The 27136-nt window shown below is 40.6% G+C and overlaps 2 protein-coding genes across 2 annotated transcripts; one reads left to right on the top strand and one right to left on the bottom strand.

Moving 5' to 3' along the window:
• Positions 1-10: 10 nt before the first annotated feature.
• Positions 11-3305, bottom strand: zar1l (zygote arrest 1-like). Its single transcript, XM_026328614.1, has 5 exons — positions 2985-3305; positions 745-1370; positions 478-570; positions 335-409; positions 11-198 (listed from the first exon to the last, which is right to left on the bottom strand). Exons 2-5 carry the CDS (start codon positions 1303-1305, stop codon positions 55-57), a joined length of 873 nt encoding a protein of 290 aa, XP_026184399.1. The 5' UTR covers positions 1306-1370; positions 2985-3305; the 3' UTR covers positions 11-54.
• On the top strand, positions 2837-25837 carry pds5b (PDS5 cohesin associated factor B). The gene is made up of 35 exons (XM_026328613.1): positions 2837-2929; positions 7074-7201; positions 7565-7768; positions 8199-8285; positions 10647-10744; positions 11810-11936; positions 12319-12399; positions 13085-13225; positions 14002-14117; positions 14385-14479; positions 14896-15041; positions 15535-15686; positions 16887-17000; positions 17233-17314; positions 17402-17450; positions 17632-17771; positions 17891-18006; positions 18150-18255; positions 18772-18932; positions 19108-19231; positions 19409-19567; positions 19864-19932; positions 20044-20180; positions 20405-20528; positions 20687-20891; positions 21497-21611; positions 21902-22034; positions 22133-22252; positions 22488-22550; positions 22674-22819; positions 23067-23139; positions 23643-24064; positions 24208-24288; positions 24830-24935; positions 25058-25837. The coding sequence occupies exons 2-35, from the start codon at positions 7094-7096 to the stop codon at positions 25088-25090; spliced, it is 4233 nt and encodes a 1410-aa protein (XP_026184398.1). The 5' UTR covers positions 2837-2929; positions 7074-7093; the 3' UTR covers positions 25091-25837.
• Positions 25838-27136: the final 1299 nt, after the last annotated feature.

The raw sequence follows: 27136 nt of genomic DNA, 5'->3' as shown, positions 1-27136 counted from the left end.
GGGAAAAAAATGAGGAATGTGTGACCCCAGACCAGAGTGAGGGCCCTGGCCAGCTTAGACGATGTATTTGAAGCTGTAGGTGGCGTCGCAGGACAGCCTCATACCCCTGCAGCGACAACACAAATCCTGACGGTGAGGCCTCTTCATGTTAATGTGTCTCTGCTTCTTCTCACAGCTACAAGAAGTCTGAGAGCACCCCTGAGACAGAAGAGATCAGAGAGGAATTAAATGGGATAAGCAAGAGAATGAGGAACAGAAAAAGTTGATCAGCAGAAAAAGCAGTATTACTTCAATACTGCAACACTTCCTCTTGGAGCCAGACAGGTAGACATACCTTGCAGAGGACTGGCTCCACTCTGTAGGGATTAAACCCCTCCTGACACTTCCGGCACAGCTGCTTGTAGTACACCTGAAAAGATGAAAAGGACAAATATTACAAATGCAGTCATACACTGTCATAAATTACTGACCTCTTACCTTACTGGTTCCAGAAATGCACCACACATAAGCACTCTCCCACCGGATGTTGCACTTTTTGCAGTGAAAAAAGCCATACCTCTGCTCCAGGAACTAAAATGAAAGCAGGGAAAAGAAGGCTGAACCAGATCATTTTGCGATTAATGGGAGCGTGTTAGACTAGCACTCTTATTTTTCACATGGGGTCACTTCGGACCTATTCCATATGAGCACTAGAACTTTGTTCCTGGTGAGGTGAACGCAAGGAGAGTGGCCTTACTAACCCACCTGAAAGTTGTAGCCCTTAGAAACCTGCTGCACGGCTGCCTTGAACTCCTGTACTGCGTCCTCGCCGCCTGGATCCGCCTCAGCATCCTTGACAGACTCCGCGTCTTCTCCCCCTCCAGCTTCACCGCCGTCGCTGAGTTTCTTCAGGGTGTTCCTGCGGTCAAACACCGGCGAGTAGATGGAGACGGGCCTCATGAAGCGCACGCTGTTCCCCGGTGGTGTGCTGTACTGCGCTCTGAACAGATTCGGGCTCGTGGGGGACTTCAAGGACTCGGGGTAGTCCAGGCCGAACAGCGTCTTGGGACCGAGCGAGCACTGAACGATTTTATCCACTTTGGCGTTCACTTGCACGCCGCACTCCTTCGTGTTCACTTTCTTGAGCGCGGGGGGTAAACTGGGGTTGACCTGGGACAGGATTGCCTTGCAGAGCTCCAGGTAGTTGAGGCCCTGGGGCGTCATGAAACGGCCCTCTCGCTTTCCCCAGCCACCCTGAGCAGGGGGGGCGTAGACCGGGTTCCCGCAGACGTTGTATGGTGCGAATGTGGACAGGAACCCCTCCATCCTGGAGCCATGAAACCAGTCCAAGCTCTTCCTGCTGATATTTATGCAGTTGCCTCCTCACGTCACTAATTGGTTAATTGAGAACAATGACGTGCAGGCTCCGATAATAACAGTAATTGGTTTCACTTTAAATGAGTTTTCTTGTTTTATTATCATTTTCTCTTAAGATATGTTGAATCTAAAAACAATCAATTGACCGTATTTCACAGTGGAAACCAGATAATGTGAACAAGGTTTTAAAAATAAACTTTGAAGCTCACCTGTCAAACTGTGCTAAATAATAATAGTCTTCATATTTTCTGTGTGTAATTCTCAGATTTAAGGAGCTGGGATCTCAAACATTGTGTTAGAGCGCCCCCTATAGCTCATGTTGACCAGAGACCCATGGACAAAGCACCTGATCTTTGAGACCTCAATTCCTTTTACTGTTACGCTTTGGGAACCAGTTTGTCAAGAAGGGTTTTTTTTTTAAAAGCATATAAGTTTTTCAGAAAATCCAGCAGCATCACTGAGGAGAAATAGATCTTCTACTATGGGAGAGCGTCATATAAATGAATAGATTAGCAGAGTGAGAAACGGGAAAATTAGTGACTGTTTCTTTCTAGAACTGCATGAATAGAGGCATGCTGATTAGATAAAATATTCTTTAGGTCGGGCCCAGGATTACGGTTTAAATATGAATAGCACTAATGAGAAGCACTTAAATGGACTGGAAATATAATTCATTCAGAAGAAGGTTGAATGTCATGGTAATGAGAGCATTGTGTTTTTTGTTTCATTTATGAAATGTTTTTTTTTTTTCGGACAAAAAAAGCCCTTGAACGCAGTTCGCTGTCGCGTTCATGTGCTGTAGGAATACTGGGTTTTTAGTTTTAGAGCGAAAGAACAAAAACCAACGAGGCAGCAAATGTCAGAATGGCACTAAGTGATGCAAGTTTTGCGTGTGTGGCAAGCAGCCTAGGCAGTAGGCTATAAGTACCTGCAGTCTAATAGTTGATGAGTTTTACAATAATAAAAAGGATTTAGTTACTTTATTTTTTCTTTATTTTGCAATTAAAACAAAACTAGATTGCAATGTTGAACTTATATAATACAGGAAACTATTATTATTATTAAGATATAAAACTGGTCCACATTCTGAGCTGCATTTGCTTGAATAAAAACCTGCTTTACATGCTATGAAACAGCAACGCTTTGCTTTATTCCTCCATTTTGATCAACTGTATTTATGAACTAGTGCAAAAGAGGGATATGCACGTGTGCACATTGTCATATTATAAAACAAAGACAATTCAAATTGAACTAACCAAAAAAAAAATCCATAAATACTAAAAACTGCTTAAATAAATGAAGTCAGTTTTGCTTCACAGTGTTTTCTGGAAGAGTGTCATGCTTTTTGTTTTATTCTCCCTGGATAAAGGCTGTGTTTTCATGTTAGGATGACTTAGAGAAAACACTGTAGTTGGTTTGCACTCCGAGGGGGGAGGATGGATCGCTCCATAGGTGGCGCTAAGTGCTCACTCATGCTTTGCACTCAATCTATACATATTGGCGCCATTTTGGAGCGAGGAGGGGGAAGAGAGCTGCAGTGGAGGATACGATTGATCACAATTCACCGTAACAGGTAAGAAAATGCACAAATAAGCAAGTGTTTTTGGTGGAAATGCAACACTACTCCCAGGCGCTCTTGCGATAAACGAGGTATAAGCCAGGGTGTATCCGCGGAGCAGCCAGGTTTTTACCCCGCTGAGAGGTGGAGCAAAGCCCGCCTCGCTCGCCTGTGTTCTCGGCAGCCTTGTCCCGATTCATAGCGCTGGTGGACCAGGTCCTGCGGCGTGAAAAAAAGGGTAGCTAGTAAATAAAATACCAGCCTATTCGCTGGGCTCGGTGTCCCAAACGTAAGAGGAAACTGTGACTCGAATAGATCGTTGGACTGGGGAGGAGATGTCGGTAACGGTGTGACGGCGGTTAGCCGGGCTGTTTGCTCGGTGCGACGCTGCCATCTGTCCGCTCTGTCACTGAGATTGGTGCCGCTAACGTTAGCACGGCTAGGCTAACAGGCTAACGGCGGCTAACGAGATTAGCCACGTTACAGCAACAATCAGTCCGGTTATAGCACAACGTTACTCCCGTGCTGCTGGGTCGTAACAATAGGAACCCGCGTGAATAAAGTGTTTTCTTTTGTGTGTTGATTCTTATTTTTAGAAATAGCTTTAAATAGAAACCCCGAGGCTGCTGGGATTCACATCGTTGTGGCTCAGCGTTGCTTTGAGTGTTGCAGCTTCTGTTATCGCAGACGGGTTATTCAGAGGTTAATATGCTGCCCAGATTTCACAGGAATATTTAGCTTTGTCTAATGAGGACCCCGCATGGCTGAAAGCACCACGCCTCGGTTTGTGCACGTTTCTTGTTATTACTTTGAGCGTAAGAAACAACAAAAGGATGGATACAAAGGGTTAGCGGTGACAGAAACCACAAAGACAAGAGGACGTAACGTCATTTCTGTGATTATCGTTGTGATTATTTTATTTTACTAACCACCTGCAGTCAGTGCGTTTGTTTTGACAGCTATCAGCCTGTGATTATTGAACCGTGTGACCATCAATACTGTGCACTGGTCACAAAAATCACTGAATGTAAGCAGTCTGATTATACGGCTATGTAATACGGATTATGCTTTATAGAAAGTTGTTTTAACATTAGCAATATTTAGGATAATTTTCCTTAAAGGCTAAACTTGTGTTCATCGATTAACAAATAAAATGATTGTGTTCTGTCTTGCTCGTGTGTGTTTTTGTTGTTTTGTTGTTGTTGTTTTTTATTAAGGCTTTGGTAAACTCACATGGACTGTTTCAGTCTGTTTAGGGTTAATCTGAGGGTTTGGCTGTTTGTTTTCAGTCCTTTGCCATCACTTTTCCCCACTACAAGGAAAACTATGTTTAGTTTAGTTCTTGCTCTGCACAGCTATAATGGCAACTCCCTAGTTGTTTCTCTGATGGATTGTTTGTTAAATGGATGTGAATGAGGGAAAATGTCTGCACAGCCTAACAGCTTTTGACATGTGATTCAGTAGTGTTGTTTTTGTTTTTTATGACATGTCATATGGCTTTTTCTTGCACTGGAGATTGTTTGGTAGTTTAAGCCAACATCCTTTTCATTCTCATAACCTTTGGATTTGCTGCTTCATTGTTATATCTCGCTGGGCTTCGCTGGTTCAGGTTTGGTGGAGATATGCGTCTTTCAGAAAATTTTGTTTATTTTATTTTTCCTGGAGAAAGCTGAACTCTTTGCTAGTCCTTCCCACTTTCTATCAGTTTGTGTTTTTCTGGTTTTTTTTTTTTTACTCTGGTGTCCAGTTTTGCTCTGACACATTCTTGACTCTGTCAAGGTTCAGATTAGGTTAGGAGAACTGGTCTCAGTGTTCATATTTCTGGTGGCAGCTGTGTTAAAGGGCTGAAGTGGGGAGAGCAGAAGCAGCAGGCAGATAAAACAGACTCAGTGGGGGGATAAATGTGGTTGACTGTGATAAGCCGGTAATGAGTTGATAGCAGCCCTTGTTAGGAGGTTTAGTGTTGGGTAAAGCTTGCATGTGTGTGATTATTTGTGGCACTTTGTTGTTCAAAATGTTGAGTGAATTTTTCCCTGGTAGATGGTCCCAGACAGACCCCCTAAGTTGAGAAATACTCTGCTCTGATTGGCTGACACAGCTCTGTGTGTGTCAATGTGGTAGGCTGACAGAGACAGAATCAAGTTTGGCAGCAGATGTGGGGTGGGAAAAAGGTCAGAATCGTGCAAATTGGCAATCTGCCATTGTCCACTGTGTCCGTCTGGCCATGTTTGTGTGCCTGTGTGTGTATAACATCTTAAGTACAGCTGCAGAATATTGGTTAGTTATGATTAAAAACTCAGTTCTGCAGTCTGACATCAAAAGAAAACCCAGCAAGCATTTTTGCCAGACGGTGGACCTACTCACCCAAACGATTCTTAATAGTCAGTTTGACAAAAAAATTATGATTAGTCACTAATAACACAGTAGTCACAGAAGAAAAAATCTGTTCGTTTATTTAGCAGTTTTAGTAAGCATGAATTATGTACTATAACATTTTTTGTTTTGTTAACTTGTTTTTTAAAAGAAATCTTGTTTTGCTGAGGTTGGGGAAGATGATTGTTGACAGGACCTGTAATGGGGGTGGCCATGTTTATGAGTCTATTTTGTTCCATGTTTGGTAAAAAAAAAAAAAAAAGTGCTATGTTCATTGAGCTTTACGTCCAAAGGTTACATTCAGTTTACAGTTGTTGGCCTGTTGTAGTATATGTTATGCTGCGTGTTCATGGATGTAGTAATACTCATGAAAAGCAGGGAATAAGATGTCCTTTCTTAAATATTTATCTAGTGACAAACATATAAAAGTAAGTATTGGTGCTATTTTTGATAAATTGAGAAGGACACAACCTTGTCTCAGTGCGTTGTAACTCACAAACTCAGCCTTCTATCTAAGAGACTCAGATGATGATCAGCTTTGTTCCAGTGAGAAAATGATAGGGCTGTTGTGTTTTTTTAACTTGCTAGACCTATCTTTGAAAATTTCAGCTTCAGCTTGGCTGAGATATCCTTGATGAATTGACAGCGTTGGTCTGTTGACAGCAATAGAGTAGAGGAATAGTGGCACAATCTTACAGTTCAAGCACCTGTCTCTGGCATTCCTTTACTTTTATTTCTTGTTGCTTAATGTCTGCTTAAAGTGCTGGTACGAGTTAATCTACAGTTACCTTAAGAAGTGATGTTTCTGTCCTTGCTTGGATGGATGGATTGATGACAAAACTACTGCTTCTTGCTTTTTACCAGTGCTGTGATGTAAATGAAAAGAGAGTAAAACACAAAGCTGGAGTAAAACATGGTTTTGGTTGATAGAACTATTTCTGAGGCAGGCTGTATTTGAGTCTTTCTTTTTTTTTTTTTTTTTTCAGATTGTAGTCTTTCAGTTTATCAAACAAAGAACAAAACTCCTGTAAACAAAACAAAAAACCCTGAACTTCAAGCCTTGTTGCTGTGCTTAATGATTTGTTCTATGATGGCTTTATATATTTTAAGAACTCTCACTATAACTTCTCAAATAAACAATCCACACAAGTTCATCGTGCAGACTCGTATATAATCATGAACTGTGAGACAGGGCTTAGTTTTCTCTGACAAAAGGATGTAAGGATGATGCTGGAGGCAGAATGAGAATGATTCCTGGGGTGACTCATTTCTATCTGTAATGGGCAAAAGGTGACACAGGTCAGTTTACTGTCAGGGTAATTTGCAGCATGACCTATCGGCTATAAGCAATGGATTGAATTGAAAGTCAAAGCACATGTTGTATCATGTGAATATCCCAAACATGAATTGGGTGCAATCCTTGACAGGTTATTGGCCGCAGTAATGAAACGTGGAGCATAATGGTAGCAGCAGCACCTCACAGTGAAAAGTCAGCCTGCTCTCTGAATGCAGCAATTTCATCCTAGATTCACTTCATAGAAAGCTATTACTATGCTGTGAATACCTTGCTGAATATTTCAGAGGCAGTTCTGTTGCAGACTTCTGTTGAGGCTTTGAAGTATTAAAAAGATTTGCCTTGGGTTCCAAGGTGCTTTTTTTTCCCCTCAGTTTTGATTCGGCAATTCTTCAGGGTTTTAGGTTTTTAGTCCCTCTTTCTGTTTTCTCTCTCACCTGCTTTCTTGCTCTCCACTGATTTATTCCAAAATGTTATTCTCTCTTTCCTCAGGCAGTAAAGAGCTAAAGAGGATGGCTCACTCTAAAGCTCGAGCCACAGACGGGAAGGTGACCTACCCTCCGGGGGTCAAGGAGATCTCTGACAAAATCTCCAAAGAGGAAATGGTCCGCAGGCTCAAGGTCAGTGTCTTTCTCCTACTCTGTCACAGTCAGTTTGCTGTGTGGTTACACTGAATGGGTGGAGAACTGTCATGCTTTCTGTAACATTGTTGAAGGAATTTTATCACCAATATTTCTGCTAAAGGACACAAATTGTTTTTTAGTATTACTATTAGTAATATTACTATTAGCATTATAATTAGTAATTGGTAGTTTGGTAGGAATTCATTAATTTGACTTTACAAGATGCAGCCTAATAAATTAAAGAGACCTCACTGTTATTGATTGATGGTACAGACTAAAAGAGACTAAATGTTCAGCCAGCCCAACCACAAACATCTGGAACCTTTTCTCACCTTTCAATATTTCTCATCTGTCCTCCAGATGGTTGTAAAGACCTTCATGGACATGGACCAGGACTCTGAGGAAGAGAAGGAACTGTACCTAAACCTGGCCCTCCACCTGGCCTCAGACTTCTTCCTCAAACACCCAGACAAGGATGTGCGCCTGTTGGTGGCCTGTTGTCTGGCAGATATATTCCGGATTTATGCCCCAGAGGCACCCTACACCTCTCCAGATAAGCTGAAGGTACGGTGCTGAAGATTTTGCTTGACTAACTAAATGCTTCAAAATGATCTAACCATTTCATCAAAATTACTCACTATTTTAAATACATAACCCTTTGGCATGTTTTTGGAGAATTCACTTAACACTAAACAACAAATTAATTTGTTTTTTCATTTGCCAGCATTATTTTTTTTTTTTTAAATTGGGCTAGACTTTGTGCAGCATTTGGCTGGAGTTTCTAAACCCAAGCTTTTTATTAGACAGACCCAAATCAACATTCAGTCACAATCCTCATATGAATCCTTCTTTCTATGTGTCTTAAGATTTCAGTGGCTCCATGGGAAGGTATCTCTTGCTAACCATTCTACACACTTTGACTGAAAACATTTTACTTGAGTTAGAACTCTATGTGTTTGTGGAGTGCTTATTCTATGTTTCTTTCTTGTCTCAGGACATTTTCATGTTCATCACCAGACAGCTCAAAGGACTGGAGGACACCAAAAGTGCTCAGTTCAACAGATACTTCTACCTGCTTGAGGTATGTGACAGTGTATGGATCAGAGGTGATCACAGTTGGATCACATTTCTTTCTTTTCTTGAGTGTGGATTCTTCTGAATCCCTCATTGTATCTAATTGGTTTTGGCTTTCAACAAATCTCTACAGTTATAAATAACTAAAACTCAAAGCTCGCCACACTTGCAACACTTTTCAGGGTGGCAGTCTGATTAATGCTCACAACCTGTCGCTTTTTCACAATGTGAAAATGAAATAAGCAGCAGAAGGCATGAAATGTTGTATAAATGTATGTGACTCATTGGAATAACAACTGTAACCAACTTTATCCAAATACTGAAGGGCCCCAATTCAGAAGTATTGAATTGTTGAGCCTAAAATATTGATATGACATCCATAAAAGTTGAACTGAGAGGTTCTGCTAAAAATGCAGTAACATTATCTGATTTCTCTAGAGAAGAGTCACACTCTGGCCTTATTGAAGTCTTCTCACTGAGCTGTGTCTTTTCCTTAACAACAGTCCTTGTCTAAGTACAGGCACCAGCTCACAGATTGCACATTAACCAGATAACAGCCAAAAGTTTCATCTTAGCCATTACTGTATTATCTGAAATTAGCAACTGCTAATGCAATCTGCCACCAGTGATATTGACCATTATACCCTGTGAAAGCAACAGTCAGCACCGGGTAAAATGAGAAACCTAATGATTTCTGCATTGTTTATTGCTAATAAAGGGATGTTTAGAGATAAAGTATTTAATGTGAGATTGAGTGTTAGTCATTAACAAATGCTAGTATTTTGCTATCTCAGAAATGGCTATTAGAACCCAACCTTAATGAGTGGCTTCAGTTATTTGCACAAAGACAGTTCACATCTTTAACCTGAGTGTTTCACAAAAAAAAGGCTCAGAAAAGCAGGGCTTATTGGGAGCAGGCACCTTGCACTTTGAAATTCATACTCACCATGCAGCAGGGAAAAGAAAGTTTAGGCAATAAAACATGGTTTCGGTTTGGCAGATTGATTGTCACAGTGGTTAAAGGCTCTCCCCATTTAAAACATGTTCCGCTTGTTATTTCATGTCTATGTTTGAGCTTCACTTTGCAGAATGATGTACGGTGTACAACACCAAGCACACCCCTGTGTAGTCACAAAATGTTACATAATTTACTCTTATGAACGTTGTACATAGCCGTTGAACTGCAGTGCATTATTCAGAGATGTGTGCCTGTTATTTAGCGTAGCCTCGTTGGTATAAATGGCCTGGGTGAAATAATGGAATCATCTATCATTGTAATGCGATTTAAATCCACAGTAGCACATAATCTACAATACATAATTCACAGTGAAGATAGAGTTAAATCAACACCTCAATTCAAGACAATTCCAACAAAAACTGAACATTATCACCTTTATGAGAGGATGATTTGTTATTGGACTGTATTATGCTACATTACTCTAAACTTGATGTGGCTAATAACCTGCCAGTTGATTGCATATGAGTCAGGAGAGAGAGGCCAGTATTTGCCAGAGGACTAACCGCTAACAACAACAGAAAAGCACTGTCATTTATCTTATTCTATCCCACTGAAATTGAAATCTTGGATAGCATCTGATCTCTGCTCTTCTGAGCACATTTACTATTGCATGTATATGTCATGTCATATTAAATAAAAACAGTGCAAGATGAGTATAGAGGAAGAAGCACTGAACAGAATGACACACATTTCTCTTGCTGTGCACAAGAAGCTTAAAGGAAACATGTTTATCTTATCTTCAGTGATCTGGCAGATTTTTTTTTTTTTCCATCTCCCTCAGGCTGCAGCAGACGGTCTAAACTCTACTGACTAAACTTTGTCAATACAAATAATAAAACATCTCTTAATTCTATGAAAAATGTCTAGCATGAACCTCAGTATTTCAGGATCCTTCAGTTAAGGATGATATTGCAATGATGGTCATTAATGAGGCACTTACTTTTCAATCTTCTCACATTCATGTTTTCATTTGCTGTCAGTGCACTTCATTTATGGGGGGCTTACACAAAGAGGTTTTTTCATTTTTACCATTTGTAAATATATTTTGTTTGCAGGGTGGCTATTCATGATTGTAATTAAAAAGTCTGTTACAAACAAAGCATAAGTGGAGAATCACATTGTTGTGAGATGGATAGAAATGTAATAGCATTTTTAATGGTAATTGCTTCACGTTTTTGTCAACAATGAAGTCGTTTTCATTTTATGTGGGATGGGCTAATCTTAAATAAAGTAAGGCAGACCAGTTGATATATGACAGCAAGATGAAGGCAAACTGAGCTCATTTACCCTAGCTTAATTAAAGTGGCTATGTTTTATATATATAGATAACAGCCATCCTCTTTTTTGCAGAACATAGCATGGGTGAAGTCCTACAATATTTGCTTTGAGCTTGAAGACAGCAATGAGATATTCACCCAGCTTTACAGAACACTCTTCCAGGTCATCAAGTAAGTCCTTTCATCAAAGCTCACTGTGATTTTTAATTTATTTTAATTTTTTTTTTTTTTTAATTTAGTTATTCTTTTAATGTTTGTGCGTCCCTATTCATCACATGTGCCCAGCTTTTATTGTTGCACACTTCCTGTCTGTTTTTGGCTCCCGCAGCCCTTAATAACAGAAATGAGCCGTTATAGACCTGTAATGCCTCAGTCTCTCTATGCTGCTACATCATGAAACAGCACAGTTGCAGTCCTGTTGTTTCACTTTGATTGCCCTTCCTTCTCTCCTCTCGTTCCCCCCTTTCCTCCCTCTCAATTTCACTCTGCTCAACACAACCTTGAGGGCTGAATTCTGCAGTACAGAATTTGGCTCTTTGCCACTAGAACAGAATTGTGTCTGTGTGTGTGTCAAGGTTGTGCCAGCACAAATGCATTTTTAGACAGGAAGAATCTAAAGAACCCTGGTCCCTATTTGAAATACTTGCAGTGAGCTGCAAGGTGTAGGGGAATGCAGCTCTCGTGTGTGTGTGTGTGTGTGTGTGTGTGTGTGTGTGTGTGTGTGTGTGTGTGTGTGTGTGTGTGTGTGCGTGTGTGTGTGTGTTCTGAGAGAGAGACACTTCCAGTCAATAGGAAGTAATGAGACTCGTAATGCCTGGCAGTGTTGAGGGCAGCAGTCACTGAGATACAAATCTCGGCAATAAGCTTTACCTCCCACTGTAATGCACATCATTATGAGCAAGCACATCCACCCTCTGTGTGATCAGTGCATTGCAGTCACATGGACGGTTTTTGCAGCTTTTGTTTTCAAAATTAGATCTAACTAGGACTACATCAATCCCTGCAAATGCCTTCTGCAGTAAATTTTTGACATGGCATAATAAAAATATACCTATTCATTACCCATTCTCCATGAAGAATAAATTATGTGCACACGGTAAAATCTATCTAGGTATACTTAACATTTTGATCTAGTTCATTTTAAGTTTTTGCCTCATTAGGAACAAATGGTGATTGTTTCAAGTTGTGTGGTGTTGTCATCGTTGACCTTTGACCCGTCTTGCCTTGTTTCCATAGCAACGGCCACAACCAGAAGGTGCACATGCATATGGTAGACCTGATGAGCTCTATCATCTGTGAGGGAGACACTGTATCACAGGAGCTGCTGGACACAGTATTGGTCAACCTGGTGCCAGCACACAAGGTGTGTGCACAGTGTGTATGCATGAGCACAACAACACATAAAGCAACACACTTTCTTATAGACACACACATAGTCGCACCATGAATGTTGATGCAAGTAGAAGCAGCTCAGTAATGTATGGTCTGACATGACTTTATGTTGTCAGTAGACATAAGCCAGTATCATTTTCCATACCCTCTAATTCAGTGAGACCCCTGCAGGTGATAATAGGTAAAGCAGCTTTTGTGGACACATTTGTGTCTGATATAGTCACTGTAATGGGATTCTTGGGAATGATAAAATGAAAAACAAGTTTATTTTTTTTAGATTTATTTTTCACATGGCATATAATTTGTGGTACCCAGAACATGTTCTCTGACTAATTGTTTTTCTGTCTATCTAGAATTTGAATAAGCAAGCATACGACCTGGCCAAAGCTCTGCTGAAGAGGACTGCTCAGGCCATTGAACCTTATATCACCAATGTAAGATTAAATCTTTAGCACTTATTTCTTTCCACTTTTCTCTGTAGATAGTCATAAAATTCAGAAACAGTACTTCTCACAGTAGTTAACTGCATCAATGACATGGTGTAGTTTTAAAGTTTGTTCCAGCTATACTAATGGTGGGAGAATGATACTAACACTGCCAGAATATCTGAGCCACCGCCAGCCATGGTAGAAATGTCTTTGCACTGCAGGAGCCTCATATCTGAGAAAACGATGACACTAAGCGATACCACAGACCTTAAAAGCACCATTTGAGCATACACATTTGATGCATCCAAATATTTATAGCAAGGCTCATATTGTGTACCATGCAGCCACAGTGGAGTAAATTCTGATGTAACCGAAGCTGCTGTAATAGAAGGATTGCATTTGTCTGGAGGACCCAGGCTCATGCAGAGCAGTGTGTGTTTGAGTAAAACATTAAATCTCTACCACCTCTAGAAATGCTGTTCTATTGTTTTACATCACCCAAGAGGACTTCTCTATCTGTCTCCATCTCTGTGTTATGCAGAGACATATGCAGGTCCTCAAGAATGTCATGAGAAATGAATCACATGCCAGAAAATTCACAGTTGGAGTTGCGTTGCAGGACCATGTTAGGATTCTTTTTGTCAGTTGTTTTGTCAATAACCATGGTTCCTCCAACTGTCTTCTTCATCAGTTCTTCAACCAGGTGCTGATGCTGGGAAAGACGTCAGTCAGCGATCTGTCCGAACATGTTTTTGACCTCATTTTGGAACTTTACAACATAGACAGCCACTTGCTGCTGTCTGTGCTGCCACAGCTGGAGTTTAAACTCAAGGTACAGAGAAACAACTTCAGTTAAACACTGACGCCTGTGTTGGATTTCTAACTCTATAATAACGATATTAGTAGTAGTAGTAATAATTATAAATCTTATTATTGTTATTAGTGCCTTTAATAGCGGTTGTAGAGATGGAAGCGGCAGCACTGCTTGTTAATATCTTTATTATGTGATTATTCACACACCAGCCTATAACCTTTAACTGATTATTTGCAGAATCATACATTTGCACTTTTTCTGCAGGTTTGTTGATTCATATTAGAAATATAAAGCAGTCAGCCAGTCAGCATAATGTTGCCTCTGCAGTGTCTCATAAAGGCATCCTGCTGATGGATAACGCTCATTAACTGTTCAGAGGGAGTGTAGATCACGGCTGTCTCCTCAAAATAATAGCTGCGATAAAATCTCTCCCCCACAGACTACACTCTTTTGCTGTCTCTCAACCTTGTTCGTTCTTTCTCTCACCCTCGCTCTTTTTGTCTCCTGTTTCTTTTTTCTCTCCACTCTCTCGCCCTTCTGTCTTCCACCCTCAGCCCTCCCCTCTCTGTACCTCTTGTCTTCCTTTGTGTTTACTTCTCATTGTCTCTGGTGTTTTTTCATCTCTGCAACTCATTCTAAAACAAGATTACTACCACAGAAACTGCTGCCTTTCTCTGTTAGGAAAATGGTAATGTTGCAAAGTTAATGACTTTGTGCATCTGTCCAATCACCAAAGCCAAATTCTTTGCATCATTTCTCTCTCTGTCTCTCTCTCCTTTCCTCTGTCTCTGCAGAGTAATGATAATGATGAGAGGCTGCAGGTGGTGAAGCTGCTGGCTAAGATGTTTGGAGCCAAGGACTCTGAGTTGGCTGTGCAGAACAAACCGCTCTGGCAGTGTTACCTGGGGAGGTGTGTGTTCAGTGATGTGGCTTTGGCTTCTACGGGTCCTTGGAAAGTCTGAACATATCATATTGTGTTGAGAGGGATGAAGTGTATACAGATTTATTTTTTGACCATACAATTGTTTATAATTGTTTGTGTAGTTTTTAGAATATTGCAGTGTGTGATTGTAAAGCTTGTGCATGCAGCAAATACCATTGTTTTTTCCTAGATGATTTTGTGCATATGTCACCTTGTTGAATTGCTGATAACAACATTTCTGTCTTTTCCCAAAAGGTTTAATGACATCCATGTGCCCATCAGACTGGAGTGTGTGAAGTTTGCCAGTCACTGTCTCATGAACCACCCAGATCTGGCAAAAGACCTCACAGGTAAATCAGCTGAAATGTACTGACTTCCTAAAAGATACATTTCTAGGAAACCTACTGCATCAAATCAGTTGCAGCTAGTTTTCAGTACTTTTGCCACTACATATCAGTTGACAGTTTTAGGTACAGTAAGCTATAACTAAGTCAGACTAAAACAGTTCTGCAATAAATCCTCCCTTTATGAATTTGGTATTGCTAAGTTTTTGTTGTAGAGAGGTGTTGATTTAACTGTATCATTTCACAGGGTCTAGTTTGTGGTGCTGTTGACAGCCAATTGAGTGTATGGAGGCAACATTTGCACCACTTACTTACAAGTGTGTAATTTGGATGAAATTGGAAAATATTTCCTGGTCTTTCCCAGTGTTCAAGGTGGCTGTTTCACTCACATCCCACTCTTTTATTTATGTTTTCTTGCCCAGAATACTTGAGGGTCAGATCACATGATCCAGAAGAGGCCATCCGCCATGATGTCATTGTTTCTATCGTAACTGCTGCCAAGAAAGACTTGTCTCTAGTAAATGATGCATTGCTCAATTTTGTAAAGGAGAGAACCTTGGACAAGAGAGTAAGTGGGCAGATTTTGTGTCGTCATGTCCTCATACTGTTGTACACAAGCATGTTATTGACTTAGATAACATTATATAATTGATGAGTTTTGTGTGGAACTTGAAATTGCATTAGCCTAGCCGCATGTAGGACGGTCTCATCCACTTTAATTGGCAACCTTGAACAGCTCCTAATGTTTAAAGCTGCTTCCTGGTTATATCTGAGGGAGCACTTGTCCAACTTTTGATACCAAAACAACAGATATTCAGCTGTTCATGCTCAAAGGACTGCAATATGTTTGGCAAAAACTTTACTGTGATCAATTTTTGTACATTGTCAAGCAGTATATCTTATTGACAATATAATGACATTTCTAAAATTCATAAATGAGGAACTTTCCCAACACTGTCTGTTTCCAGCATTTCTATTAGCCAACCATAGCAATACTTACTGTAGCATGTCATAATGTGATAATCTCATAATGTCCCTTTCTCTTTCCTGTCCTTTATCAGTGGCGTGTACGCAAGGAGGCCATGATGGGCCTGGCGTCGATCTATAGGAAGTACTCGCTGCAGGGAGAGGGAGGGAGGGAGGCCTCTAAACAGATTTCCTGGATCAAAGACAAACTGCTCCATATCTACTACCAGAACAGTATCGATGACAGGTTTGTGTGCATGTTTTCCCATCTGTTACATTAAAAATGGAGGAAAATCAAAGCACCTTTATAAATTTTAATAAAGTGTTTAATACCTGGGGCTAAGTGTTAAAAAAGGTGGAGCATTTAAATCTGTGTCCCAAAAGCTGCTGATTAGTGTGTACCTTGGCTTTCTGCTCTTAGTTTTGTGTAATGAATTAGCATAACCAGCCGAATGGAGAAAACTACGCCACACTAATATTCTATATTCTGCTATTGCGTCAAACACTTTTCACAAGCACAAACAGTCAAATCAGGTATTTAAGTGGTGCGCTTCTCTCTTGACTCCAACAGCTTGTCACTGCAGTTTAAAAATCACACAGGGCAAACCATCCTGGAAGAAGAGATGCCAATTTATTCACCAAAAGTAGCTTCAGTGCACCAAATAATGCAGGTGTTTTCAGATGCAAGTGAATTTTGGCATGACTTGTTTTTCAAAGCATTTGTAACATCTAAAGAGCACACTGCAAGATCACAACCATCCCTGTGTACTGGAAAATGTTGTATTTGTGTATTGTTTCTCCGCCTACATGCACACAAAACATAGAGAGCCTACAATGACACACTCAGGGCTGTTGAAAACCATTGTGCAAAATGTCATTTCATGAAGTAGAAGTAGATAAGCTATGCTAAGACAAAGTGGGGAGCTCTAGGGATTTAAAAAAAAAAAAAAAAAAAAAAAAGACAAAAATGCACAAGAAGTCCATTGAACATGACTTTACTGCAGAGGAGTGTTTGAGGGTGTACTTATCCTTTGAATCTCTGCCGCAGAGGAGCTGCTCAGCTGCCAACAGGAAAAGTCTACTGTAACAGGCAGTTCCTGAGTGTGTGACTTAGTGTAACTGTGTAAAAGTGAAGCAAGTTCTGTCTTTAAAACTTGTAAAATTTGATCATCCAAAAGATCATAAAGCCTCTAAAAATGTTCGTTAGTGTAGTGTTAAAAAATGTGAGATTATGCCTATACTGATAAATCATACCAGTCAGTTAGTTAACGTCTGATATATTTAGTTATAAACTGCCAGTATAAGACATTAAACATCAGAGGACAATAGTAAAATTGAATGCAATTGCAGGTTAATGATTTGGCCTCTTCACGGCACTTTGTTTCTGAGGATATTCTTTATTTGAATCTATATATTTCTCCTTACATTTTTCCTTCCTTGTGCAAAGGTTGCTGGTGGAGCGGGTCTTTGCCCAGTACATGGTTCCACACAACCTGGAAACCACAGAGAGGATGAAGTGTCTTTACTACCTGTATGCCACTCTGGACACAAATGCTGTGAAGTAAGATTTTCTCTCACACCAGTCTTGTTTGTTCTGTAGAAAAGTGAAAGCCTTGAAAACAACATGATTGTCTGAGGAAAATATTGTTGGAGTTTTTTCTTAAACTAACTTTGAACTCTCGGGCTCAGAAGTCAAAGCAAGGCCTTTATTTTCTCTGCTGTACTAGCACTGTACCTCCTCCTCATTGCTTCCTTTTACCAACATTTGTTTCCTCCTCCTCTGTGGTGCCCAGAGCTCTGAATGAGATGTGGAAGTGCCAGAATCTGCTGAGAAATCATGTCAAAGACCTACTGGATTTGATCAAAAAACCCAAGGTAACTTTGACCAAAAGAAAGGAAGCTAATAAGTTAACATACCTTCACCTCATGTTTCTAAATTTTGTTTTTATGTTTTTGTTGTAGTCTGAAGCATCCAGCAAAGCTGTATTTGCCAAAGTCATGGTGATCACAAGTAAGGCATCCCTCCCACATGAAATAAGTTCAACAAGTTGTATTTGTTTCAGAAAGCCTTATATTTAGTAGATGTAGGAAAACAAGCAAATTTGTAATGGAATTGCTGAAATTGGATAACCTCACCACCCTTTCAGATCTATTGCATGTAAACATCAGCTTTTAATTCTGTGTGTCTATAGGGAACCTGCCAGACCCAGGCAAGGCCCAGGACTTTGTGAAGAAGCTGGCTCAGGTCCTGGATGATGACCAGCGAATCAGAGAGCAGTTAGAAACTTTGGTCAGCCCCACATGTTCCTGCAAGCAGGCTGAAGTCTGTGTGGTGAGTACTGACAAAAGGAGGGATTGTCCATTTTTATCAATTATTTTTTCTGCATTCTAGTCTCATTGTGTATTTTTTTTTTTTTTTTGAAAATTTGATTTGTTTTTCCACCTTTTCAGCGAGATATAACTAAAAAGCTCGGCAGCCCTAAACAGCCCAGCAATCCGTTCTTGGAAATGGTTAAGTTTCTGCTAGAGAGGATTGCTCCTGTGCACATTGACACAGAGTCAATCAGGTACTTTTATGTGGGCATACATATATGCCCATATGTGGTAACATAAATACAAAAAGTGCAAATTCCTGTAGCATTTGAGATTATTTAATATTTGGCTTTTTTTCCACCCCTCTTTCTGCTCTGCCATCATCATCATCTGTTAGTGCTTTGATAAAGCAGGTGAACAAATCAATAGATGGGACAGCGGATGATGAGGAGGAGGGTGTTCCCACTGAAGAGGCTATCAGAGCAGGACTGGAACTACTGAAGGTAAAAACCAATGAGGAACCCAAAGGGAAGCTGGGATTCATTCTGCATTATTCTATAAAATGCAGTGACGAATACCACAGTCGTGTTAGTGGCTCATTCTGCAATTGTTTTAGGAAAGAACAGTTTGATTATAGGCTGTACACTCTTATCAGTGCTGCTGCTGGGGTGTTGGTGAGAATTGCTGCATGACCCTTTAGTAATCAGTGGATGAAACATATTATTTTGGTCTGTTCCCATTGAGTGGAATGATTGTGGAATGACACAATGAAAACATTGTATAAAATAATGTCCCTCCTGCAGTTTTGCCTTAAAGGTAGTACTGACAGCAGCAGTTATTATAGTGATGCAAACACATTTCTCAAATTAGTAATTATGGCATAAATACTTCATCACATCTTTCCCGAGAGTTTATGTTTAGCCAGTTTATATGGCAATTAAATAGAAAGTATTAAAATATTTATTACATTATTTATTAGATGTTATCCATCTTTTTGACCCCTTGTTCATTGTACACAGGTGCTGTCGTTCACACACCCGGTGTCGTTCCACTCAGCAGAGACGTTTGAGTCTTTGTTGGGTTGTCTGAAGATGGATGACGAGAAGGTGGCAGAGGCTGCACTGCAGATCTTTAAAAACACTGGCAGCAAGATGGAAGAGAGTTTTCCTCACATCAAATCGTATGTGCCTGATTGATCCAGAATTCATATGTTGTCTAGCTTACATCAAGATATATGCTGTAACACTCAAGTATTCAGTCATACCTGAAACACTCACCTCAAGCACACTGCACTCTTGGTGACCTCTGACAATAATCTCTGTTGGTTTTTGTGTCTTCTTGCCTGCGCCCCCAAGTGTTTTACTGCCAGTACTGCAGGCTAAAGCCAAGAGAGGCCCCCCTCGCCAGGCTAAGTATGCCATCCACTGCATCAATGCCATGTTCAGCAACAGAGACACGCACTTCGCCCAAATCTTTGAGGTCAGTCAAGTGGATCTTGCTGTAGCACTAAAACAGGAAGGATACACATGCATGTTTGTCAGATGTTATGGGCCACGTGTTTCTTCATTTGTTGTTGTTTTGTTTTTTTACCCACCATCTTATCAGGTGCATGATCTCTATAAAACGGTCAATGATATGTTGTGTTTCTTTCCCCAGCCTTTACACAAAAGTCTAGATCCTGCTAATTTGGAGCAGCTCATCACTCCTTTGACCACCCTTGGTCACCTGGCTCAGCTGGCCCCAGAACAGTTTGCTGCACCATTAAAATCGCTAGTCGCCAACTTCATTGTGAAGGATCTGCTTATGAATGACAGGGTAAACACATTATATTTTACTTATATATATATACACATCCCATAGCTTTTATCAGGCAAACACCAAGTAGCAGCTTTCATGACCTTTTAAGCTATAGAAAATGAATCCTGGATTTTTAATAGTTTGTCATTGTCTGTTTATCATTCAGTCAGCACTGCCCTGGAGGAAACCCTGACACTTCACTCCTCCAAAAACCTGGCTCAAAACCTGTTCATCACAGTTTTAGGATCTGTTTTTTGCTGTTTCTTCATATCATGTGAAGTAAGGCTTATTAAAATTGTTTGTGCTGTTTGTAGATCCCAGGCAAAAAGACAACCAAACTTTGGGTTCCTGATGATGAAGTGTCCCCAGAGACTCTGGCCAAGGTCAGCAGTGAACCTTTGTGTATCTATGTCTGCTCTTCATCTATGCTGTGTATTGTTTGATGTTCATGGTGTTTTTAAATAATTGTTGATCTTATACCCTCCTCCAATCAGATCCAGGGCATAAAGCTGATGGTGAGGTGGTTACTGGGAGTGAAGAACAATCAGAGCAAATCAGGCAACTCCACGCTGAGGATGCTCACTGCCATTCTACATAGTGATGGAGATCTAACTGAGCAGGGCAGAATGGGGTAAACAGCCACACCTATTTTTCTTTTATTAACAAACCTGAGGTCCTGTGGGGGGGAAGGACTACTTCTTCACATTATAAAGATGTAATTTTCACCAAAGCACTGAATTTTAATGGGTATTGTGGACCTATGGGATTTTAAGCTTTAATTATGAACAGATTTGCTGATATATAAAGAAACCCTTGTTGACTCTTGTCTCCTGCCTCCTTCCCATCATCCCACAGTAAACCAGACATGTCAAGGCTGCGGCTTGCAGCAGCGTGTGCCCTGCTGAAGCTGGCACAGGAGCCCTGCTATCATGAAATAATCACGCTGGAGCAGTATCAGCTGTGTGCTCTCGTCATTAACGTAAGAACCACCATATGTCTTCTCTTCTCATGCAATGCACATGCTCTTTTTCGGTCTGTGCATCTATTTTTTATTTTTTTTTAGTTTAATTTTTAAACCAGTTCATCATTTTCCTAGTCATTATCAGTTGTCTCTGTCTTTTTTTTTTGGCTGTGTAGGATGAGTGCTACCAGGTGCGACAGTGTTTTTCCCAGAAGCTCCATCGGGGCCTGTGCCGCCTCCGTCTGCCTCTGGAATACATGGCAGTGTTCGCTTTGTGTGCCAAGGACCCCGTTAAGGAGAGGAGGGCTCATGCTCGCCAGTGCCTGGTGAAAAATGTCAACATACGCAGAGAGTACCTCAAACAGCATGCTGCCATCAGCGGTACAGAAACTGAACAAAATTTGAGGATTTTGAAATTAAGTTGTTTTGTTTGTTTTGTTTTTCTAGATTTCTTTTAATGAAAAGCAATAGTTGCTGAAACTCTGGCCTAAAAGAAGGGCTCCATTATCTTATTTGTAACTTCTACAGTACACTACGGTTACACAAACATTTTAGACACCAAAGCTAAAATGAGTGTCAGATATAATATAATGAATCATTTTGAACAGAAAAAATCTAAATCCAGTAATTGGGTGACCACCCTTTGCCTTTAAAATCTATGCAGTTTTTCAGCATCTTGAGAGACTTCCCTTAGTTCTCCTGTGGTTTGGGGCTGTCTAAGAGTTTTCAAATGCTCCTAGATTGACTCTGTCATGTTGAGATCAGGGCTCTGTGGAAACCAGATCATCATCATACTGTCACTGAAAATAGTTTTTTATTCTGGCTTTAAGTTTGGACTCATTACCATGGTCCAGATGAATTTGGAACTGATCAGAAATTTGTCAGGGGGAGATGGAAATAAGATATTTCCAGATCCTTACAGTGCATATTGTCAATACTCATTAGCTCTAACATCAATGTAATATTTACCTCGTGTGTACCAACAGACAAGCTGTTCTCTCTGCTGCCTGAGTATGTGGTGCCATACACCATCCATCTCCTGGCACATGACCCAGACTATGTCAAAGTACAAGACATCGAGCAGCTCAAAGAAATTAAGGAGTAAGTAATGTATGTGAGACAGTTTTCTGTTAACACTGAAGCTGAAGAATACTAGGAGAAATGCTCTTCTTAAAATTTAAATACCAAGACTTACATTAATGTGGAATATTACAACCACATGTTTTTTTGTGGTATGTGGAGTGATGCCTAAAAACACCCAGTGCTGTTAGTTTTATTTTTCATAAGTTGTGTCTGAAGTATATAAATGTTCTCACCCAGGAATAAAGGAAACACTAAAAGAATGAAGTTGTTGTCTTGTATGCTGATGTCAAACTCCCCCGTCATTGCAGGGCTCTGTGGTTTGTTCTTGAGATTATCATGGCCAAAAATGAGAACAACAGTCATGCCTTCATAAGGAAAATGGTGGAAAATATCAAGCAGACGAAAGATGCACAGGCCCCCACCGATCCCAAAACCAACGAGGTACATATTGGATCTCATATAGACAGTATGTGTTCATTTACACTAACTGCCATCTGCAGAAACATCCTGCTGACCACACGTTTGCCTTCCCTGTACAGAAACTCTACACAGTGTGTGATGTAGCCATGCACATTATCATGTCAAAGAGCACCACGTACAGCCTGGAGTCACCAAAAGACCCTGTGCTGCCTTCGCGCTTCTTCACCAAGCCTGACAAGGTTGGTGTCTGCACCCCAAAGCATCTTCCAGAAAATCTTAAATATCTGATTTAGTAGCAAAGCAGGTTCTTGTGCTGTTGCGTTTTGTTGTTGTATAACAAAACATTCTTTTCTTTTCACTCTGACTTGCCGAAAATGTTTAGTTAGTGACATTCTTAGTTTGTCTTACAGGTTGTAACTTTAGTTGTTGTCTCTAAACACTAGAACTCTAACACTTAAAATTTCTCTGTCTCAGAATTTCAGCAACACCAAGAATTATCTCCCACCAGAGATGAAGGCATTCTTCACCCCAGGGAAGGTAGGTTTAAGCTCTGAAACCTGGGCATCTGAAATGGTAGTTTTTGTTTAAATATGTCTCTGGTTTATTGGATGGAACATTTATCCAACTAAGCTTTTTGTCACCTCATCCTCTGTCCTCAAGCCCAAGGCGGCTAATATTTTGGGAGCAGTGAACAAACCGCTGTCAACGGCGGGGAAACAGCTCCAGAGCAAAGCTTCTCGTATGGAGACTACCAGCAATGACGACTCTGCGTCCAACCCAGGCTCCCCACAGCGCAGCAAGACCAGGTACAAGCATGTCATGTTCAGTTCAACAAGCCTTTATCCTCTTGAAATGTTGTTACATAACTTAGTAAACCCATTTCCAGCCGATCAGGCATTCTGGTCTTTGAACCTACATTGAATGTACCCAAGTGAAAGCCAACTGCATTTGCTGTGTTCATAGACTTCACAGACACCGTTTGTATCTCGTCACCTTTTGCCATTTGGCTTTTCTGTCCATTTTTTTAATGTAGCCCCAATTAATATGTTTCAGGCATGACAGCACTGAAAGGGATCACAGTGAAAATGAGGACATCAGCTTAAAGAGAGCAGACAGTACTGACAAGGTATTAAAACCTCTTTATATACTATGATATCAAATGTGATGTTACTGGTATATAGCAACATGGTGTGAACGTTGTCTATTCACTGTCTTAAACTTCATTAGAAGCTGTGTGTGTGAATGTGAACACCGTTGTTTTGATCATATACAAATTAATGAGTTTCTCACACCATCTGGTATGTAAATATGTCCTGAAAGCTCCAGTAATCAGAAGAAATGGGCCTGTTGCTACGATACTGTTTTAGTGTTTCCACTCATAAACCTGTGTCTCACTCCTTTGATTTCTCTCGGTAAACACCAGGTGGATTTGAGTCTAGATAAGATTAGTACATGTGTAAACTGTCATTAATGACATTCTCCAAATCAACTGCATCACCTAATTGTCTGTGCTTTGTTCTGTATCAGTACAGTAGAACTATTTTTTTATCAAAATACAAATTGTCCAGTCATATTAATTATTTCACATGGATGTAGTAGTTAGTACACAATTTATTCTTTCTCTGACAGGACATTGAAAAGCCACGTGGTCGGAAGCGGGGTGTGACTTCCAGTGACGACCAGGACAGCAAGCCAAAGAGAGGACGCAAGAAGGCTGCAGCCAACACAACCGGGGCGACTGAGTCCGAGGACCAGTGGGACGAGGACAATCGGCCAGAGGACGAACAGAACAGCCCACCGAAAAAAGGACGCAGAGGCCGCCCTCCGAAGTCCTCTACTGCAAGTCAAGACACACCTTCCAAGGGGAAAAGAGGGAGGAAGAAGGCAGCTCCTCCTCCAGAGGATGAAGAGGAGGAGGAGGAAGAGGAAGAGGAGAGGGGTGAGGAAGAAGCAGCAGAGGATGAGGAGGAAGATGATGACAGGAGCAGTGAAAATATGGAGGTGAAGACCAAGGGAGGAAGGCAAGCCAGGGTGGCACGGAGATCACAAGGGTAAGAAACACACCCTGCATGTTGTAGGAGCACAAAGTTGGATCAGTTTTATTAAAACCATCCTCTCTGAGTACTGAAGGTTTCAGTCAGCAAGATTCATTTTTTTACTCTGGTGTTTTACTCTGGATTTTGTCTTTCTACAGGTTAGAGTCAGCAGAGTCCACGCCACAGAAGAGGAGAGGACGTCCACCTAAATCAGCTCAGCAGCCTGCTAAGAAACCAGCGTAAGATGCTCAGAAGCTTCTGTGATCTTCAAGGGTTTTGCATAAACTCCATATTTCTACATAAGGGAGAGGGGTTTGAAATATTATGTGTCATGAAATTTATATTTTTGCTCTTGTTGAGGAAAGCACAAGGCACACTAACAAGAGATTTTCCACTTTTGAAAGCTCTGGATTTTCCCCAAACTGCTATTTCAGTAGGTCGAAAATGAACCTGAAGCCACTACATATGGTTTCTTTATCAAAGTACATTTGAATCTAGCTAAAATCTGTTGCTGTACCTGCACAGAATGTAGTTGTGTGATTGATTTGGTTCATTTGGAGTAGGCGTTTTAAAGCAGTACTGACTCAACGTTGCATTTTGCTTACCAACATCTGGCACCTGGTGTTTGGTATTTTGGGACTGAGAAATTTTGTGTTGAGGCAGGCAGCAGCTTTGTGCCACTGTGGGTAGCGGCGATGTGTCATCATGTTTCTACATTTACTGGTGACGGTTACGTGTCGAGGCATTCTGATTCAGTGTATATCCTCCTCTGGTATCCAGCCGTGGTGGGCGATCGAAGGCAGCCGCTGCTAAAGACGAATCTGAGGAAGAAGATGAGGACGAGGAGGGGGAGGAAGAGGAGGACGAGGACGAGCCAACACCGAAGGTACAGAAAATGTTGCATCATTTCTGGGAACTGTGGATCTGAGACTTAATATATAAAAGGATTTTAAACTCAGAGATTTCATGCGGCTCTTTGTTTCTCATTCTGTTTTGTTTTCTCCCTAGGGTCGCAAGAAGCCAGCAGGTCGAAGAAGATGAACTAAAAGAAAAAATAAACAAACAAAAAAAAAGTGGAGAACAAAAGATGCCGTGTCTACTCGTGGAAAAATGACGTAGGAAAGAAAATATGGACATTGAACTTTTTAAACTTTTCATACGCTGACGCTCCTACTGTTACACAAATTCACACTCTTGCATATACCACATGCACACTACATCAGTACATCTTTATCATCAGCTGTGGTTTGTTGCATTGTGTCGCATTGTGATGATGTTCACCACATTAAATAGAAATCATTTTAACAGGAAACAAAAAAGATCACTCTTGTAAATAGTCTCTTATGTCTGTTTCATGTTCTGTTGTTGTGTTTGATGCTGACTGGGGGGATGCTGGAAAGCCTTTACCCACCTATATTATTATTAAAGTTCTCCCATAGAGCAATATTGCTTATACGTTCTTCCTGTGTCCCATTTTTAAAAACTGAACGAGATTAACCATTGATCTTTTTGACATTAACTGTATCTTTAAAAGAAAACGTTGTTTACAGCTCTGTATATTAATACCATGTTTTTTTTACTGTGTATTACAAATTTTGAAAAAATGTCAGAAACCTGTCCAAATGTAGAGCCGCCTCTGGAAAAGACTGTAGTGTACGTCTCGTTTAAGGTAGAGAAGAAGTCATGAGCAGCTGTGGTCGTAGTGTTTGTCACTGCTGATTTAATTTGGCTTCACATCCACCCAGTCAGATCCTCTGTTGTATCAATATAATTCTCTATAAAATCTGACATGCTTGAGTTCTCTTTATTTTACTTGAAGCGGTTTACGTCTGCTTGTTGACACAATCAGCTGTGATGCTTTTGAGCGCAGTGCGTATCCAGCTACGATTTGCTGCGTTTCAGAGTTTGAGTCAGATGAGTTTAGTTTTGAGCCTGGGATCCCTCTGGAAAAGTAATATTCATAACTGGACCTTTCTAAGGAATTGCCTTAATTAAAACTCTGCAGGTAAGTAAGGTGCTGTTTGTAAGCTTTTTTTTTTTTTTTCCCTCCTCCTACAATTCATAAATACTTCAAATATGCATTGTCCCAGAGAAGCTGTTTGTTCCTGTATTTGATTAACATCACCACCCACAATTTATTATTTTTCCAGCTGTCAGCAGCTCCTCCATTCGCATTGTGCATTAAATTGTGGGACAATATGTCTACACCAACAGCACATTAAAAAAAAAAAAAAAAAAAGTTGTTTTTTAGTCTTCATGCTGACTGTTTTTAGTATATTTTGTCACTGTGTGCCACATAGTCAAAGCCTTCTTAGGTACATGCTACAGTATATCTCAAAACCACACTAGCTATTAACTCTAAGAATATACAGACTGTGATTGGCAGGTTTGTGACATGTTGGTGCTAGATCATCTTGAAGCTGATCATCTCGAAAAGGGTTTTTAGAGAATAGTTGTTCAACCACGAGTTTCTACAAAAACAGTAGCAGTTAACTTGATGTGTTGTGTATGTGTTGTCAGGCCAAAAAAAAGAATGAAGGGACATGTGGCAAACTGAAGATTTTGGAGCTTTGCAGCCTACCAGAAGGAATTCATCCGTGCTAATAAGGTATTGCTTTACATAACACAGCACATACCTCATGTTTGATGTCGATGAAAACAAACCAGATGTATAAAAACATAGTCTTGATTTTTTTTTTTTTTTTTTTTCTCCCTCCCCCTTTTGAGATTGAAGTTGCAAGTTGCACGCTGTTGTTTGCCTATGTGGAGTTTGTGCTCTCAGGCCCGTTAAGCATCACTGAATGGTGATGCTGTGTTAAAAGGACCGGCAGTGCTCTGCATTGCATATTCATGTGTACTTGAGATGTGAACTTTCCGGTGCAGCTTAGCTCAGTGGAAAAACACCCACACACCATGTTCTGGCCGCGGTTATGATCCATGAGCAGCCATAATCAGAGCTGTCTCGGCTGCTGTGTTAGTGTGTCTTCCTGCATCAGATAAAGCACCTGCCAAATCACTGACCGATGATGGTACATCACTGAGATGTAGTGTCAACACCATGTTTAATGTTCCTCTTCCTTCCTGTCC

Source organism: Mastacembelus armatus, chromosome 14 (assembly GCF_900324485.2).
Source record: "Mastacembelus armatus chromosome 14, fMasArm1.2, whole genome shotgun sequence".
In the NCBI taxonomy this organism is placed as follows: Eukaryota; Metazoa; Chordata; class Actinopteri; order Synbranchiformes; family Mastacembelidae; genus Mastacembelus; species Mastacembelus armatus.
This window is presented reverse-complemented; position numbering and strand designations above follow the sequence as displayed.